The 15,824-nt window shown below is 32.7% G+C and overlaps 2 protein-coding genes and 1 pseudogene across 4 annotated transcripts; 1 reads left to right on the top strand and 2 right to left on the bottom strand.

Annotated features, from left to right (window-relative positions):
- Positions 1 to 131: 131 nt before the first annotated feature.
- On the bottom strand, positions 132 to 10,552 carry LOC121174058 (uncharacterized protein At5g01610-like; annotated as a pseudogene). Its single transcript, XR_005889770.1, has 5 exons — positions 9,699 to 10,552; positions 8,361 to 8,543; positions 7,783 to 7,979; positions 7,475 to 7,618; positions 132 to 696 (listed from the first exon to the last, which is right to left on the bottom strand). The product of XR_005889770.1 is annotated as an uncharacterized protein At5g01610-like (transcript).
- On the bottom strand, positions 3,760 to 7,456 carry LOC121172627 (uncharacterized). 2 transcript variants are annotated; one of them, XM_003553109.5, is made up of 4 exons: positions 6,889 to 7,456; positions 4,901 to 6,707; positions 4,690 to 4,808; positions 3,760 to 4,577 (listed from the first exon to the last, which is right to left on the bottom strand). In XM_003553109.5, the coding sequence occupies exons 2-4, from the start codon at positions 6,345 to 6,347 to the stop codon at positions 4,032 to 4,034; spliced, it is 2,112 nt and encodes a 703-aa protein (XP_003553157.2). In that variant the 5' UTR covers positions 6,348 to 6,707; positions 6,889 to 7,456; the 3' UTR covers positions 3,760 to 4,031. The 2 variants fall into 2 exon arrangements, with proteins under 2 accessions (XP_003553157.2, XP_040868177.1); XM_041012243.1 differs by having other exon boundaries at positions 4,901 to 7,456.
- Positions 10,553 to 11,433: 881 nt separating the features above from the next.
- LOC102669138 (non-specific lipid-transfer protein C, cotyledon-specific isoform) lies at positions 11,434 to 11,790 on the top strand. Its single transcript, XM_006603182.1, has one exon. The coding sequence runs from the start codon at positions 11,434 to 11,436 to the stop codon at positions 11,788 to 11,790; it is 357 nt and encodes a 118-aa protein (XP_006603245.1).
- The last annotated feature ends 4,034 nt before the right edge of the window (positions 11,791 to 15,824 follow it).

Below are 15,824 nucleotides of genomic sequence, written 5' to 3'. Positions count from 1 at the left end.
AAGATCAAAACACAATCTTTATACACATAAACAATGCCCCGATAATAAAAAGTAGGACTAATTATTAACTTAAAAAGCATAAAAAAAGAAGAAGAAGATGATAGATACTAGATAGATCTATAGTTTGCAACTGAACCCAATAATCCGTTCGGCAATTGAATCATAAAAAAAGTGTAATTAAATTGAGGAAACGGAAACGTCACGGTTTAAGGGTAGTGTTTTGCAATTGAAACCACAACCACACTAGGGGCTCTCGAGGAAATTCTCAATGCCAAAATTAGCGGAAGAGATTCCGACAGAGAAGTAAATATCATTCCCCTGACGAGAGACCTCGACGATGTTGAGCCAAAGGAGCAAGATTTTGACGGTGACACCTTAGAGATTATAGAGCTTGCCCTTGGAGACGACACCCGTGATGGTGGATTTGTACTTGAACATGTAGGACTCTATGTCGAAGCTGCACACTCCTTGGAAATACACTGCGAACTCACCGCTGACTTTGTTAAGTGAATACCCTATGGCTCCCTTGGGAAGAAGACCCACCGGGAACCCGTACTCCATCAGAACATCGTACATTGATAACTTCTGCGGTTGGCTTAACGTGCATGATTCCGTCAAAGACACCATCAGGATCCATAGGAATCTAATTGAAGACATCACCACCTCTCTCTCTGGCACAACGGAGACGGCAGAGGCCTTGGGAGCGACAACAAGTTTTGCGTTAGGGTTGCTGTTGGCTGCATTTTGTATAATATATTTATTAATTTAAAGGGAAAACCGAAATAAATAAAATAATTAAAAATTTTATAACTTCAATCAAAGGCGGTTTTTAAAAACCGTAGTAGTTAGATTGACTAACAAAGACCGTTTTTATAAAATCGCCTTTGTAACGTTCACATCGAAGGTGGTTTTATAAAAACCGTCGTAACTGGGTTAAAAAAGTTTGCTTTATTTTCAAAAATGCCACCGTATCATTTACTACATTGGTTTTTTTTTATAACCGATGTAGATACGACGACATGAAAAGACACTTTTCTAGTAGTGTGCATTCTGGTCATCAAAACTTGTCCGGTACAAAACTTGGCTTTACTATGGTCTTAATTTCTTGTTAATGTTATCTAATTTTTCTGCTGCAGTAGATAATTTTCTTGAAAAAAACATTCAGATCAAATTTTAATTAGATGGATTTCCTTCAAAATTTAAAATATATTGGAATGCATTCAATAATTTGTGCAGATTAAGTTTAATCTATGAAAAGAATCATTAAAAAAATAACTAAAATGATTAATGAACATAAAAGAGTATTTAGAAAATTATAGGTGGACAACAATGTTTTTATTTTAAACCATATGTAAGTTGTAACTGGAGTTAAATTATAAGTGGTTCACTTCTGCAGTAGGGCAATAAGTTGACAAACAATAAGCTGAAACATTGCCATGTACGTATTACTTGTTGTTCTAGTTGTCTAACTCATGATTCAGCTTCTTCTCACTTCTCTTCTGCAAGTCCAAGTCCACACGTACCAAAATGGTAAGAGAAAAAGAGACATTGAGCCTATTAATGAGACTTGCTAAAAAATTTAGACGCAATTCTTTACATGCTTTTCATACCATTTGTAAAGTTCCAAGCCAAAAGATAAGGTGTGTTTAATGCATAGTGAGAATTGAATTTTTATCACTAAGGTTTATGTGGTTTAAATGCAAAGTGGAAGATTGGATTTAACTAGATAAAGCTTATTTGAATGGATGAATTGGAAGTTATTTTTGTTTTACCTTTCAAGAGAACTTATTTATTATAATTGGTGACAATCTTCACTATAAATACAAAAGAAAATTAGTGGAGAAGATGCACATGAAGAGAGAGCATGTGAGAAGAGAGATTGTGAAACAAAGTAACTTTGTTGAGAGAAAAGTGTCTTTGTGTGAGAGTATTATCATTTCTTGTAACCATTGAGTGGGATATTCGGATTGGTAGAGTGATACACTATTTAGGGTGAGTTATAATCTTATAATCATTTTGTGATAGCGAAATACTTTTTAGAGGGTTCAGTGGACATAGGCAAGAGGTGTCAAACCATGTTAAATTCTCGTGTTTGTTATTACTTTTCCTACAATGTGATCTTTGTTGTGTTCTCATGATCCTTTGTGAGTGTGGGTAATTTTGTTTGTGAGAGTATTGATTATCCAACAGTGGTATCAAAGCTATGGCCAGGAGCATAATGCAATAGATGTGGTAGAGTCTGAGCAAGGGAGGAATCATTGAAGGAGACAGGATAGGCCAAGAGGAATATCAAAATTGTAATTACATCCGCAACGAGATATAAGTAACATACAATGTTACTATTATGGTGAGAATGGTCATGTGCAAGTGAGGTGCAAACAAATGAAGGACAACTTGAAGAAATTAAGAGATATGAACAAAGATGTTAACAACTCCCAAGCTAATGTAGTAAAAAGTGTCGAAAATGAATATGATGTGTTTTTGGCAACAAACGATGAGATTGCTAAAACAAAATGGGTGATGGATTCTGCTGCCTCAAAACACATTTGTAGAGATCGAAAGATGTTTGATACTTTGAAAAATGATGGAGAATTCCACCATTTTAGTTTAGGAAATGGTGGAAAAATGAAGGTTAAAGGCATAGAGAGCGTGAGGATGAAGCTCCATGATGGTGCTATTCGAACTTTCTCAAATGTAAGGTATGTACCTTCTGCTATTGTCAATATGATTTGTATGGAGGAGATGACATCACAAGGGTACAAGTATATTGGTTTAAAGTAGGGATGCAAGGTGTACAAGGGGAGACTCTTGGTGTTGCAAGGACAAAAAAATAAAGGTAACCTTTGCTATTTGGATGGACAAGCCTTAAAGAGGAAACATGATAGCAAAGTGAAGAAGAAAGTGAAGTTTTCTAACATTGTAGAAGTGTTGGGAGATACCCCGGTTGGAAGGGGAATTTGTTCACTTTCAAATTGATTAAATGATATTTCTCTTTTGGCTTGAGGGGTAGAATTGTAGAGTTCCAAGCCAAAAGATAAGGTGCATTTAATGCATAGTGAGAATTGAATTTTTATGACTAAAGTTTAGGTGGTTTAAATGCAAAGTGGAAGGTTGCGTTTGAATAGATGAAGCTTATTTGAATGGATATATTGGAAGTTGTTTTTGTTTTAACTTCCAAGAGAACTTATTTATTATAGTTGGTGACAATCTTCACTATAAATAGAGAAGAGAATTAGTGGAGAAGATACACATGAAAAGAGTGTGTATGTGAGAAGAAAGATTGTGAAACAAAGTTACTTTGTTGAGAGAAAAGTCTCTTTGTGTGAGAGTGTTATCATTTCTTGTAATCATTTAGTGATGTACTCGAGTTTGTAGAGTGATACACTATTTAGGATGGGTTACAATCTTGTAATCATTTTTGTGATAGTGAAATACTTTTTAGATGGTTCTGTGGGCATAGACAAGAGGTGTTGAACCATATTATATTCTTGTGTTTGTTATTATTTTTACTATAATGTAATATTTGTTGTGTTCTCACGATCCTTTATGGGTGTGAATAATTTTGTATTGTGAGAGCGTTGATTATCGAACACCATTCTCTAATTAAAAGTTAAAAAATTAGAGTTTCACTCCAATATCTTATACGGACTTTTCAGTATTATGTAGATTATTAAAGTGAAACTCTAACTTTAAGTAAACGATTATGAATAAGTTATGTGACATGCCTACAAAATGCAGTGCAATGTTGTTAATGGCGGATGGCGGTTCATGGCGGAAAGTCAAAAATCCGCCATAAAAATATGGCGGATGGCGTAGCGGAAAATGGCGGATGTCATGGCGGACACAAAAAAAAAAACATATATATAAACTCATTGAAATTGAAAAAAACAAAGGATTGCATTCAAATAAACTAAAAAAGTTTCATGAGTTCATACAATAATCAAGTACCAACACCAAATAAACTCATTAAAGAGTTCAAAATAAGAAAATGATAAAAACATAATGCAAAGTGCAAAGTGAAGGTTGAGGCTCTAATCATCTTCTCCAATCCCAACACAATCATCTTCGTTGTTATCATATGGTAATGGAGCATCTCCCTCTCCCTCTTCCCCATCAGACGCCTCAAAATTGACCATGATTTCTTCTTCTTCAGATTCAACATCAATATTCTCCTCAACATCTAGATCCTCATCATTTTCTTGGACTGCTTTTTGCTTCCTTGATGAAGATCCAACAACCATTGCCTGTTTTTTAGAAGTTTGGGCAGCAGCAACACTTGTTTTTTGCTTTTTCCGCCTAGTATACATCCTACACTCTCCAACCCCCGAAGCCTGATACACAGTTGCCCAATTTAGAGCATCATCATCTTCAAATACCAAATCATTTCCAGCATCATTATCATCATCTTGATCCATCTCTCCCACGAGCCATTCATTGCATACATCAATATCATTAAGAGAAATTGGATCAATTTCATCTCTTGCATTATATCTTTGCTTCAATTGTTGGTTGTATTTGACAAACACCAAATCATGCAACCTCTTGTGCTCAAGCCTATTTCTTTTTTTGGAATGAATCTACAACATAACAAATAAATGTTGATTTCAATCTCAAATATACTCCAAATATAACTTGATCATCAAAATTAAATAAAATTAAAAAGTATAGTTAGAGTTTTGTCACAATTACTTGCTCAAACACACTCCAATTTCTTTCACATCCTGAAGCACTGCAAGTCAAACTCAAAATCTTAATAGCCAGCTTCTGCAAATTTGGAGTTTGTGACCCAAACATTCGCCACCAATATGCTGCAATACCAATTACCAACCAAGAGCATAACTTAGAATTCTGAATTCTAACACTAATACATAAAAAAAATAGTATGATAAAAGTTTCTTACTAGGAGAATGGGTTTTCCTTTGAGCCATTGCAAAGTCGGAACCAAAGTGGTCAGCACCAATCTTGTAAAGATGCAACTCGGTTAGAATTTTCTGTTGCACATCAAATTGTGGAATCAACTTCTTAATGCACTCAAACAAACCATTGGTGACCTCAAAATCAAACTCCAAGTCAGTGTTGTCATAAAAGAACTCTGGATTTAAGAAGTGGGCAGCTGCATGCAATGGCCTATGAAGCTGACAATTCCATCTTTTATCAATGATTTCAAACACATCTTTGTACTTGCTTTCATTGTTGTTGAAAGACTTCATAATTGTTTCTTTTGCCTTGTCCATTGCTTCATAAATATAGCCCATGGCTGGTTTCCTTTCACCATCCACAAGACGAAGCACTTTCACAAGTGGAGCCATGACTTTAAGAGTGTAAACCACACTATTCCAAAAAGAAGGCATGAGCACTACCTTTGCAGCTTCTTTTCCCTTAGGCTCCTTAGATAGCTTGTTCAAGGTCCATTCATCAGAAGTAAACATCTTTCTAATATTGGCTTTCTCTTTGTGAAGCCTTTCCAAGGTTAGATAAGAAGTGGCAAATCTAGTAATAGCATGTCTCACCAATTCCCTCTTGTTTGTAAAATTTCTCAACAAACTTAAGGTACTAGAATGGGCATAGATAAACCCAACTAGATTAATTGCCCTTCTAATGGTCTTCCTTATCAAGGGAAGCTTCCCAATATCTTCAAGCATCAAATCAATACAATGAGCTGCACAAGGAGTCCAATAAATATGTTTCCTTTTCTCCTCCAACAACTTACCCGCTAAAACATAGTTGCTCCCATTATCGGTTACAACTTGAACAACATTCTCTTCTCCAACTTCCTCCACAATGGCATCAAGCAACTCAAAAAGCTTTTCACCTGTCTTCACAAAATCAGAGTCATCAACAGACTTCAAAAACATGGTACCAGCTTGAGAGTTAATCAAAAAATTAATGATGCATCTTTGTTTCTGATCAGTCCATGCATCGGACATAATAGTACAACCATACTTGACCCATTGCTCCCTATGGCCTTTCATCAAATTTTCAGTATATTCAACTTCCTTCTTCAAGAGTGGAACTCTGATGTCATGATAGCTAGGAATGGGCAAATGTGGCCCATATTGACCAATGGCTGCAACCATGTTCTCAAAGCTTTTCAATTTAATGAGGTTGAATGACAAACCTGCTTGGTACCAAAAGCGAGCAATATGTTGATGCACCTTCAATACTTCATTCTTATCCATTGACTCTCTTATGTTCATTTGCCTCAGCATCTCCATTTTTCTCCGATTGATTGCATTTTCTGGATTCTTACAAAATTTGTCCATTGGTCCTTTTTTTAGTCCCACACTTTGTCTTTGCACTTGCAGCAGCATTACAAGAATCCGCAAACTCATCTTCTTCACTTCCATCACATCCAATCGGTTCACCAAATTCAAAATCTCTTATATTTGCCATATTACCACTGCCAGAAGTACTGTAAGTGGTCCCGCTTTTTTTTGTAGCCATATATTCCTTCAACTCTTCAACTACATTTGGGGGAGTTTTCTTGCAAGCTGCAACGTTGCCCGACTTCCCAATCAGGTGTTGTTTGGCTCGGGTTATTCCTCCCTTAGTGATTTTTCCACAAAAATTACAAACAATGGTGTTTGTATCTCCTTCCACTAGTGAATGGCAATATTTCCAGCCTGGGTCTGCCTTATTTTTCCTCGTTGCACTTGCAGTAGCAGCATCGGATGATGGTTCAGCCATTTAAAATCACTAAAAAGGGACTGAACAGGAAAAAAAAATTATGGTGTCAAATACGAAAAAAAAAAAAGGGACTGTTAACAGTAAAAAGGGGTGTCAAATAGCAAAAGGAAAAAAAAAAGTTGTAGACAGAAAAATGGGGTGTGTCAAATAGCAAAAAGCCCAAATCAAAATTAAAAAAAAAAAAGATCAAGGTTGGCTGACCCGCGTCTGCGTCTTCGTCTTCTTCGTCTTCTTCACGAGACAGAAAGAAGAGGCGTCGCGGTCGCGGGAGGCTGCGTTGCCGGGGCTCGCGCGAAGTTGGCCTTCGTCTTCGTGTAAGGGTGTCGCGGGCGGCGGCGGCTGGGTGCGGCGGGGTGAGGGAAGGACGCAGAGGTGAGGTGCGGCGTGGGACAACATTTAATTGAATGCATAACCGGGTAGGGTTGGGTCGGGTCGGCCCAACTCCTACCGCGGACAAAAACCAAGCAAATCCCGCCATTTTCCGCCACCCCTCCATAACCGCCACGACCGCCATGGCTATAGCGGCCGCCATGGCGCCGCCATCCCAAACCCGCCACGCCACCGCTATTCGGTGGCGTTTTTTCGCAAATCCGCCACCTAAATCCGCCATGGCGCCGCCATGGCCGCCATTTAACAACACTGATGCAGTGACATGAAGTTTGCATTATCAAACTAGATGCTTCTTGTTAAATTGGCACACAAATCATTGTACTTCATCAGTGTAAAAAAAGTTAGCAAATGCAAAATAGTAAGTAATATTCAGAGCTTTAAAACTATAAGGAGATACCATGGGTTTGAGTAGTTCTTCTATGATTTCCTGTGCTTGCCTCGACCTTATATCAACAACATTGACAGGTAACTCAGCCTCAACCAAAATGTGTAGTGATTCATTTAAGTGTTCGTAGGCTGGCCTTCCTCATAACAACTCTTCCTTTGGATTATAAATGGTAGAGTGAAGTTAATGGTTATAGTTAATATATCTAGTCAGAAAAAAAAGGCACACTCAACAAATTGAAAGAAGAAATAACTATGACATTAAATTAGGTTCTTAGGATTTGCAACTTGCAAGACAATCCACTAAAGAAGAGATGATACCTTATCTAGTTCTTTTATTGAACCTTTTCCTCTGATAAATACACGACAACCTGTGGTAGCCTCCACTCACTTTAGTGAATTACCCCTAGGGCCAAGAAGTCGTCCAACCAAATTGAACTAAAATTTAAGCTAGGCTTAGTGACTCAAAGCTTAGTAGAACACCATAAAACTATTACAACATCCTTGGTTTCCTCTGTCTGCAAATACAAGTTAAGTAACCAGAAAGTCTTAGTCTAGGTCATCTAGTAACTTCAATCTAACAATGGCAGCGTAGAATTTTCAAAATTGAAAAGCAAGAGAAACTTGGTAACTCCTATTACCTAAACCGAGGTTATTGACAAACTAATTTTCATGTTGGATCTAGACTTGGTCTTAAGATTGACACCTCAAAGGTTTAAGTTGATAAATGATAACAAGAGCTCACGGGATCAACAATGCATGAATTCTTTTTTAGACTTACTTTATAGGGAGGGATCAATAAAAAAAAAAGTGTAATGTATCAGACAAGGAAATTTCTAAAAGCTTTTCAAGGCAATAAAATTTTGAGAAAAGGATGAAAAAGAGTAGAAAAGATATACCATATGAGCTGATGCATCAATTCCAGTTAGGGTATACTGACTCATTAGAAGTCTCAAGAGAAATATGCAGGGCTTGTTGTTGATTCCTTCACCATTTTCTGTATTGAAAAAGGGTGGAAACAAACTTGGCACTAGCCCTTTCGGTTGCAACAGATGGAATGACAATCATAAGCACAAAAATACCTAAAAATTTGCAATTTCCAATTAGAAAGATTTGTCAAGGAGAACTAAATGCAGAAAACAATCAATCAAACAGGAAATCTCTTTGTACCTAAAACATTCCAAATTAGCTACCAGTTGTCCTAAAAGGTATCTTTTATATAAAAAAAAATTATCAACTTCAACACATGAAATTAAAAATAGTATAAAAATATTTTTTTTATCAAAAAGGAACAAGAATAAAATTTTACTATAAAAATATTTTTTATAAACTTCAACACATGAAGTCAGACATTTGAATCTGATTATTATGAAAGTAAAACACATACATTTAACATGTAAACAATTAGAAGGTATAGTTAACTACAAAACCCCCCACTTGCCCATCATCAATCAATCCTTGCTATGCTTCAAGGTATTCTTTTAGTAAAAGAAAAATGGATTCATGCAACACTTTGTTGAATTGCATGCTTCACTTGCTCTAAACATCAATTCTCCAAGTCATCCATGAATGAAACCATATTGCACTGATAAGAAAACATCATAGACCTTGTAAATTGAAACTAAAAATCACTCAACAATATGAATTATGGCAGGAAGGCTTTTTTCCAGGGAACACAAAAAACAAAATTGCAAGACACCTTATTTAACACAAACCAATATGTAATTGGCGATCGCATCAAGCAAGATTGTGGTTGTCATTTGTGACAACAAGTTCATAAACTAATATTTGTACAGTATTCATTCTAACCATACAATAGAATCAAACATCATGCATAATTCAGTTAAAAAAAGAATGATCAGTTGAAGTGGCATACAAGAATTTGTTCCAACTGCACAATATTTAGAAGATAGCACAATTGTAGAAGTGAGTTTTGCTGAATGATCATAATTATAACTTAGATACAACTTGTTTGGCACCTCTAAATGTAAGTAACATGATCGAATGCTCTTTTCGGATGATGAAAAATAGGCCAAGATCAGACATCTATGTCAACCCCCCTACACTACAGAAGCTTGACACAATGCTTATAGTAAGACAAATCTCAATTTCTTCTTGCTTATAACATCTCAGTTTTCATCAATTCTTCTTGTGACTAAAACCGTTAACATAATATTGTTTTTATGAAATATTAGATACTTTTTAGGACACTGAATTTTGGTATGCAGAGAACATACCAGGGAATTCGAGTAGATTACGTAGGGCCTCATTCCGAAATTTTTTTCCATGGAAAGATAACAAATGGTGGCTGCATGTTCCTTGTGTTATTCTTGGTGACCTCTCTGACAAGTCAAGAAAGCACTCGATAAAGAAAAGGGATTGTGCTAATCAAATTGTTTTGACCCTGGCATCGCTACTGTCGTCCTCTCCATCCTCGACCCTGAAGTAAAAATGCTCATCATAGTGGCAGCCTCCATGGTAGTGCCATATGGAGCTCACTGTCCAGCAATAGAAATACGACATACTAGGGAAGTCGGTCTGGTGAAGTGGCAAAGCAAGGCCAATGAACCTAAAGTCTCGCTCCCCGAACCAGTTGCTAAACTTGAAATCCCTCAAAGCCCTGCTCCCCAAGATCTCCACTATCTTCCTCGTCCCATTCATGCATCGCTCCATGTCAACGAGGTTGTTGAAGTAATTGAATCTCACCACGGGATTCACAATCACGTCCATCAAGGCCAACCTTAGAAACCCATTGGAGAGTGGCCCCGAAACCCTGGAAATGAGGGTCGCCATAGTGACATAGAGCAGGGAGCGGAGGACGAAAGCAGTGTCCCTATGCTTCTCCGCCACTGAAACCCTAGGTTGCGTCCTTGCTTGCGGCGACCACATCACCCTCTATGAAAATAATGTCAACCTCCTCGGCCACGATGTGGAAGGCTTCCTAGTGGTGGCAGACGTGTCTAAGGGGATCTCGATTAAGGTAGAGGGGGAGTCAGAGAGTGAGAGGGAAAGTGGGAAAGTGGGAAACGAGAGAGGAAAGGGAGAGTGAGAAACAAGAGAGGAGGGGGAGAAATAAAAATTAGAAACAATAACTTCTAAGTTCCGCATAATCGTTGTGTATTGTAAAAAAATGTTTTTTAGTACTGAGAATTAAATTAATGACAAATGATATTAATGTAGCAATTAATATTATTAATTTTTGTAGTGTTATAAATATATTCATAAATACTTTTATCCTTTAAAAATATTTGTATTCAAAATAGTATTAATTATTGTATTTATTATTTATTAAATGATATATTTATTAAATTTTCTAATTAATATATATTTTTAAATGTATGATTTTTTTATCATAATATTTATATATAAAATATTAGTAAATAAAAGTCATTTGTTTTAAAATTATATATTTTAAAACCAAAATATTTGAGTAAAAGATAGATACTAAATAATAACATTAAATATTATATGATATGACAAGATTGATAGATAATCTTATTATTTAAACTTGTGATTTTGAATTCAATTTTGGACTCATATATATGAAAAAATATTTGTTGTAAGATATCAATTCCTTAAATGGAACTTAGTATTATAGGACACTAGTCATTTATTAGGGATATCCTGATTCTCAAAATAAAAAATATTTGACTAAATTAATGTTTGAAATTAATATATTTTAAACATTTGACTAAATTAATGTTTGGAATGAATATATTTTAAATATTTGACTAAATTGAAGTTTGAAATTAATATATTTTAAATATTTGACTAAATTGATGTTTGAAATTCATATATTTTAAACATTTGACTAAATTAGTATTTTGTTAACATAAAAATATTATAAATTGATTTAGAATTATTCTAAGCTTAATGTTAGGTCTATATAAGTAATTCTATGGTAGCGATGGTTGATCACAATTTAGAACTTCATAATACTGAAAACAAAGTAGCATAGATATTCAAGGTAAGATGGGAGAGAAGAAAGTTTTGGCTCTTGTCATGCTTGTTGTGGCTTATGGTTTGGCAGTAACAACATTCACTGCTTGTCAACTTCCTCCAACGTGCAATGGGTATGAGCCATTAATTTACCAATGTGTGCCTTATTTGGTTAATCCAGGCCCTTCTACTCCAACTCCTCATTGTTGTGATGGAGCAAGAGTGGCGATTCATAGAGCCAACAATGCTCAAGCTATTAAGAATTTCTGTAGTTGTTTGGAGGATGCTGGACCAAATTTATATTTTCAAAAGCAGAGTTTGGTACTACTTCCAGCAGCCTGCAATATTAAACCTTCCTTTGATTTTAGTAAATGTGTATATGGTGATTAACTGTGCAAGCATAAATTTGCGGATAAATTGATAAGTAGATGTAATAGAAATAAATATTTTCAATAAAATAGAGAGAGTATTGTTCGAAACGGTTTATGATGTCACATTGAATTTGAGTATTCTGTAACAAAGTTTCGTTCAATTTTTTTTAACTATGCTATGATCTTCTCGGAAATTCTAGGGGTTTGAAGCATTAGTTTTGTGAGGGAAATCTGTTCAAATCGGAAAATAAAAATATGTATTATGAATCAATTCTGTTTCAATGTTTTCGATTTCAAATATAATTTTTCTAATACAATTCAAATTGAAATAATTAATAATTAATATTCACAATTCACGATTTTATTCAATCATTCTCCTTTTTAAAAAACCAATTATTCTTTTTTAAAATATTTCATTTTGAGAAATTCTAACCAATATACATTTTGATTAAGATTAATTGGTAACATTAATGTTTAATATATATTCTAATAAGTTACATCATATTAAAATTAAGGCAATTAGCAATCAATCAATTTATCCATCTATATAAAGGAGACTTGAACATATTAGTTATAAATATTTATTGAAACTTAAAGGTTAAATTATAATTATGGTTTTCTTGTTTTTTATTTTGTAATTTTGATTCTTTATTTTAAAAAATTCAAAATTTAATTTGGTCAAATTTTTAATTTTTGCATGCATTTATGTATTTCATTCTTATATTTTAATTAACTTTAACTAAATTATTTTTTATTGTATCTGAAGCAAAAACCTATTTTGTTTATGATTCAATCGAAAAAAAAATATGCAAAATTAAAAATTAACCAAAACTATAAAATTTTTAAATTAGGAATACCGAAATCATGAAAAAAAAAAAAAAACAAGAGAACAAAATTATAATTTAGTCAAACCTAAACATTACAATAGCCACGGGATATAATAAAATTTAATGGATTTTATAATATTTAATAAAGAATTAAATTAATCACTATTTCATGTAGAATTTCATATTATTAATTTTATTACCTAGATAATAAAGTAAGAATTAATGATTTTTTAAAAGGTAATGTAGTGTAGCAATTAATATTGTGCGCACGTATACACAAAAATTAACTAATGGAGTATTTTTAAAGGCAATTTAGAAATTAATATGAATAAATTTAGCTGTAATTTTAATGTTAATAAATTAACCAACTTTGTAAATAATATATTGCTATTTATTTATTTTAAAATAAATCTCATCTTTTAATTCATTAAGAAAATTTGATTTGAAACGGAATATTATATTTTATTAAATTTTAATTATTGTACAGTTTTTATCTTTTAACCTTTTTAAAATTATAAAATAAATAGAAATATATTTTTAAAGTATCACTCAGAAATAAAAAATGGTTACAATGGTTAGAATTGATTATAGTTAAAAATTATTGAATCGAGTTACATACATTTGTGAGATTCATGAAGTCTCCACCTGCCACCAGCATTAGCATCAACTCATTGCTTAATATGGTAAAAAAAACATATTAAAGGGAACGGCTAATCGTTTAGAAATTTTATGCTACTATGTTAAGTCAACACAGAATGAAATGGTAAAAATCACATTTTTTTTTTAGCTGGTAAAAACCACGTTCATGCATAATTAATGTAATTTTTAATGAAGAATTAATCTTGGTTAAAAATTTAGTTATTAACCACATTAATGCATAATTAAATCTCATTTTAACTTTGAATTGTCCATTATCTTTTATAATCTTGGATAAAAAAAACTAACTTTTTACCTTAAAGATGCAATGACTTGTTGCCCTATATGAAAATTAGATAGCTAACAAAGTAAAACACTTTATTTTAATTTATTTTAAACATTACAATTAATTTATCTATCTATTTTCTTTTATAATTTATGTATTTATCTATCTATATTTAAAGGAGAGTTGAATATCTTACGGCTATTGATCGAAACCTAAACTTTATGATAGTTGTCGGTCTAATCAAATTTAAAGGACTTATTATATTTGATAAAAAAATTAAATTAATTACATAAATAATATTAATGTAGTATTTAATATTATTAATTTTATAACATAGATATTAACGTAGGAATTAGTATTATTAATTTTGTAGTTTTTATAAATATATAAATAAATATATTTATCCTTTAATAAATATTTTTATTAAAATAGTATTAACTATTGTATTTATTAAGGGAGGAAGGGAGTATTTTTTTTTTGTACATATTATATTTATATTCTAATTCAAAGTAATCACAAAAAAATCTAAAAAAAATATACAAATTAAAGTAATTAGGAATCTCTTTTGAAATCCGAAAAAAAAAATTAGCAATCAATCCATCTACCTACCTATCTTGTAACAAAAAAAAAAAAAAAAGATCTATTTACCAATCTATCTCTATATTTATCTATCTATGTGTAAAGGAATGTTAAACATCTTAAAACCATTGATTGAAACCTAAATTTTATGATAGTTGTCTGTCTAATCAAATGTAAAAGATTTAATTATATTTAATAAAAAATTAAACTAATCACATAAATAATATTAATGTAGTATTAAATATTATTAATTTTATTACATAGATATTAATGTAGCAATTAATATTAATTATTAATTTTTTTAGTTTTTATATATATAAATAAATAATTTCATTCTTTTAAAAATATTTTTATTAAAAAAGTATTAATTATTGTATTTATTAAGAGATGTAGGGAGTATTCTTTTTTTGTACAACTTAATGAAGCCATGTGCCTAGTGGCACATCAATCTCTATTCTAAGATAAAACATCAAACCAACTCTATGTGTAACAATATGCTTATCGTAATGTTTGATTAAGTGGTTTAATTAGATTGCAAGAGTACTTAAATTTAATTTAAGTGTCTTCAATTAATAATTAATTATGAAGTGATGGTTTGTGATGTTTATGATTGTGTATGTGAAAATCTTGTTTTAGGTGTGAATAGTAAATTTTAGAGTGGTTGGGTAGAGGTGAGTGGGCCTTGAGTGATAGGGATAGGGTGGATGAGTTTAAGAAGTGAAGGGATGTGATTAGAAGGAATAGGGATAATCATATACTCAACATGAAGGGATTCAAGAACCACAATCAAAACACTCTCATTTCACTTTTTTCTTCCTCCTCTCTAAGTGTGGAAGCAAAGCTTCATGATGAATCAACAATGATTCAAAGGTGTTTTGATGATAACAATGATGACAACAAAAGATGATGACAAAGGTGATGAACAAAAAGCTCAAAAGATCAAATAACAACTCAAGTGAATCAAGAACAAGTCAAGAGTTCAAGAATCAAGAAGAATTCAAGACTCAAGAAGAAAGTCTACAATCAAGAATCAAGATTCAATATTCAAGATCTCAAGAATCAAGATCAAGATTCAAGACTCAAGATTCAAGAATGAAGAAAAGACTCAATCAAGATAAGTATTAAAATGTTTTTTCAAAACTTTGAATAGCACATGAGTTTTTGACAAAACCTTTACCAAAGAGTTTTTACTCTCTGGTAATCGATTATCATATTGTTGTAATCGATTACCAGTAGAAAAATGAGTTTGAAAAAGTTTTCAAACTGAATTTACAACGTTCCAAATATTTTCAAAAGGCTGTAATCGATTACAATGTTTTGGTAATCGATTACCAGTGTCCTTGAACGTTGAAATTCAAATTTAAAAATGAAGAGTCACATTGTTTCACTCAAAAGTTTTGTGTAATCGATTACACTTATTTGGTAATCGATTACCAGTGACTGTTTCTGAAAAATCAAAAGATGTAACTCTTCAAAAAGGTTTTGACTTTTTCAAATGGGTTTTAAGTTTTTCTAAAAAGTTATAACTCTTCTGAATGGCCTTCTTGACCAGACATGAAGAGTCTATAAAAGTAAGGCTTTGTTTTTCATTTTGAATCAATCTTTCTAACAACAATCTTGAACACTTATTTCATACAATCCTTTACAAGCCTTGAATCTCTTTGAACTTCTTCTTCTTTTGTACCAAAAGCTTTCTGAAGTTTTCTGGTTTTCTAAACCTTGAAA

This window comes from Glycine max, chromosome 18, assembly GCF_000004515.6.
Source record: "Glycine max cultivar Williams 82 chromosome 18, Glycine_max_v4.0, whole genome shotgun sequence".
In the NCBI taxonomy this organism is placed as follows: Eukaryota; Viridiplantae; Streptophyta; class Magnoliopsida; order Fabales; family Fabaceae; genus Glycine; species Glycine max.
This window is presented reverse-complemented; position numbering and strand designations above follow the sequence as displayed.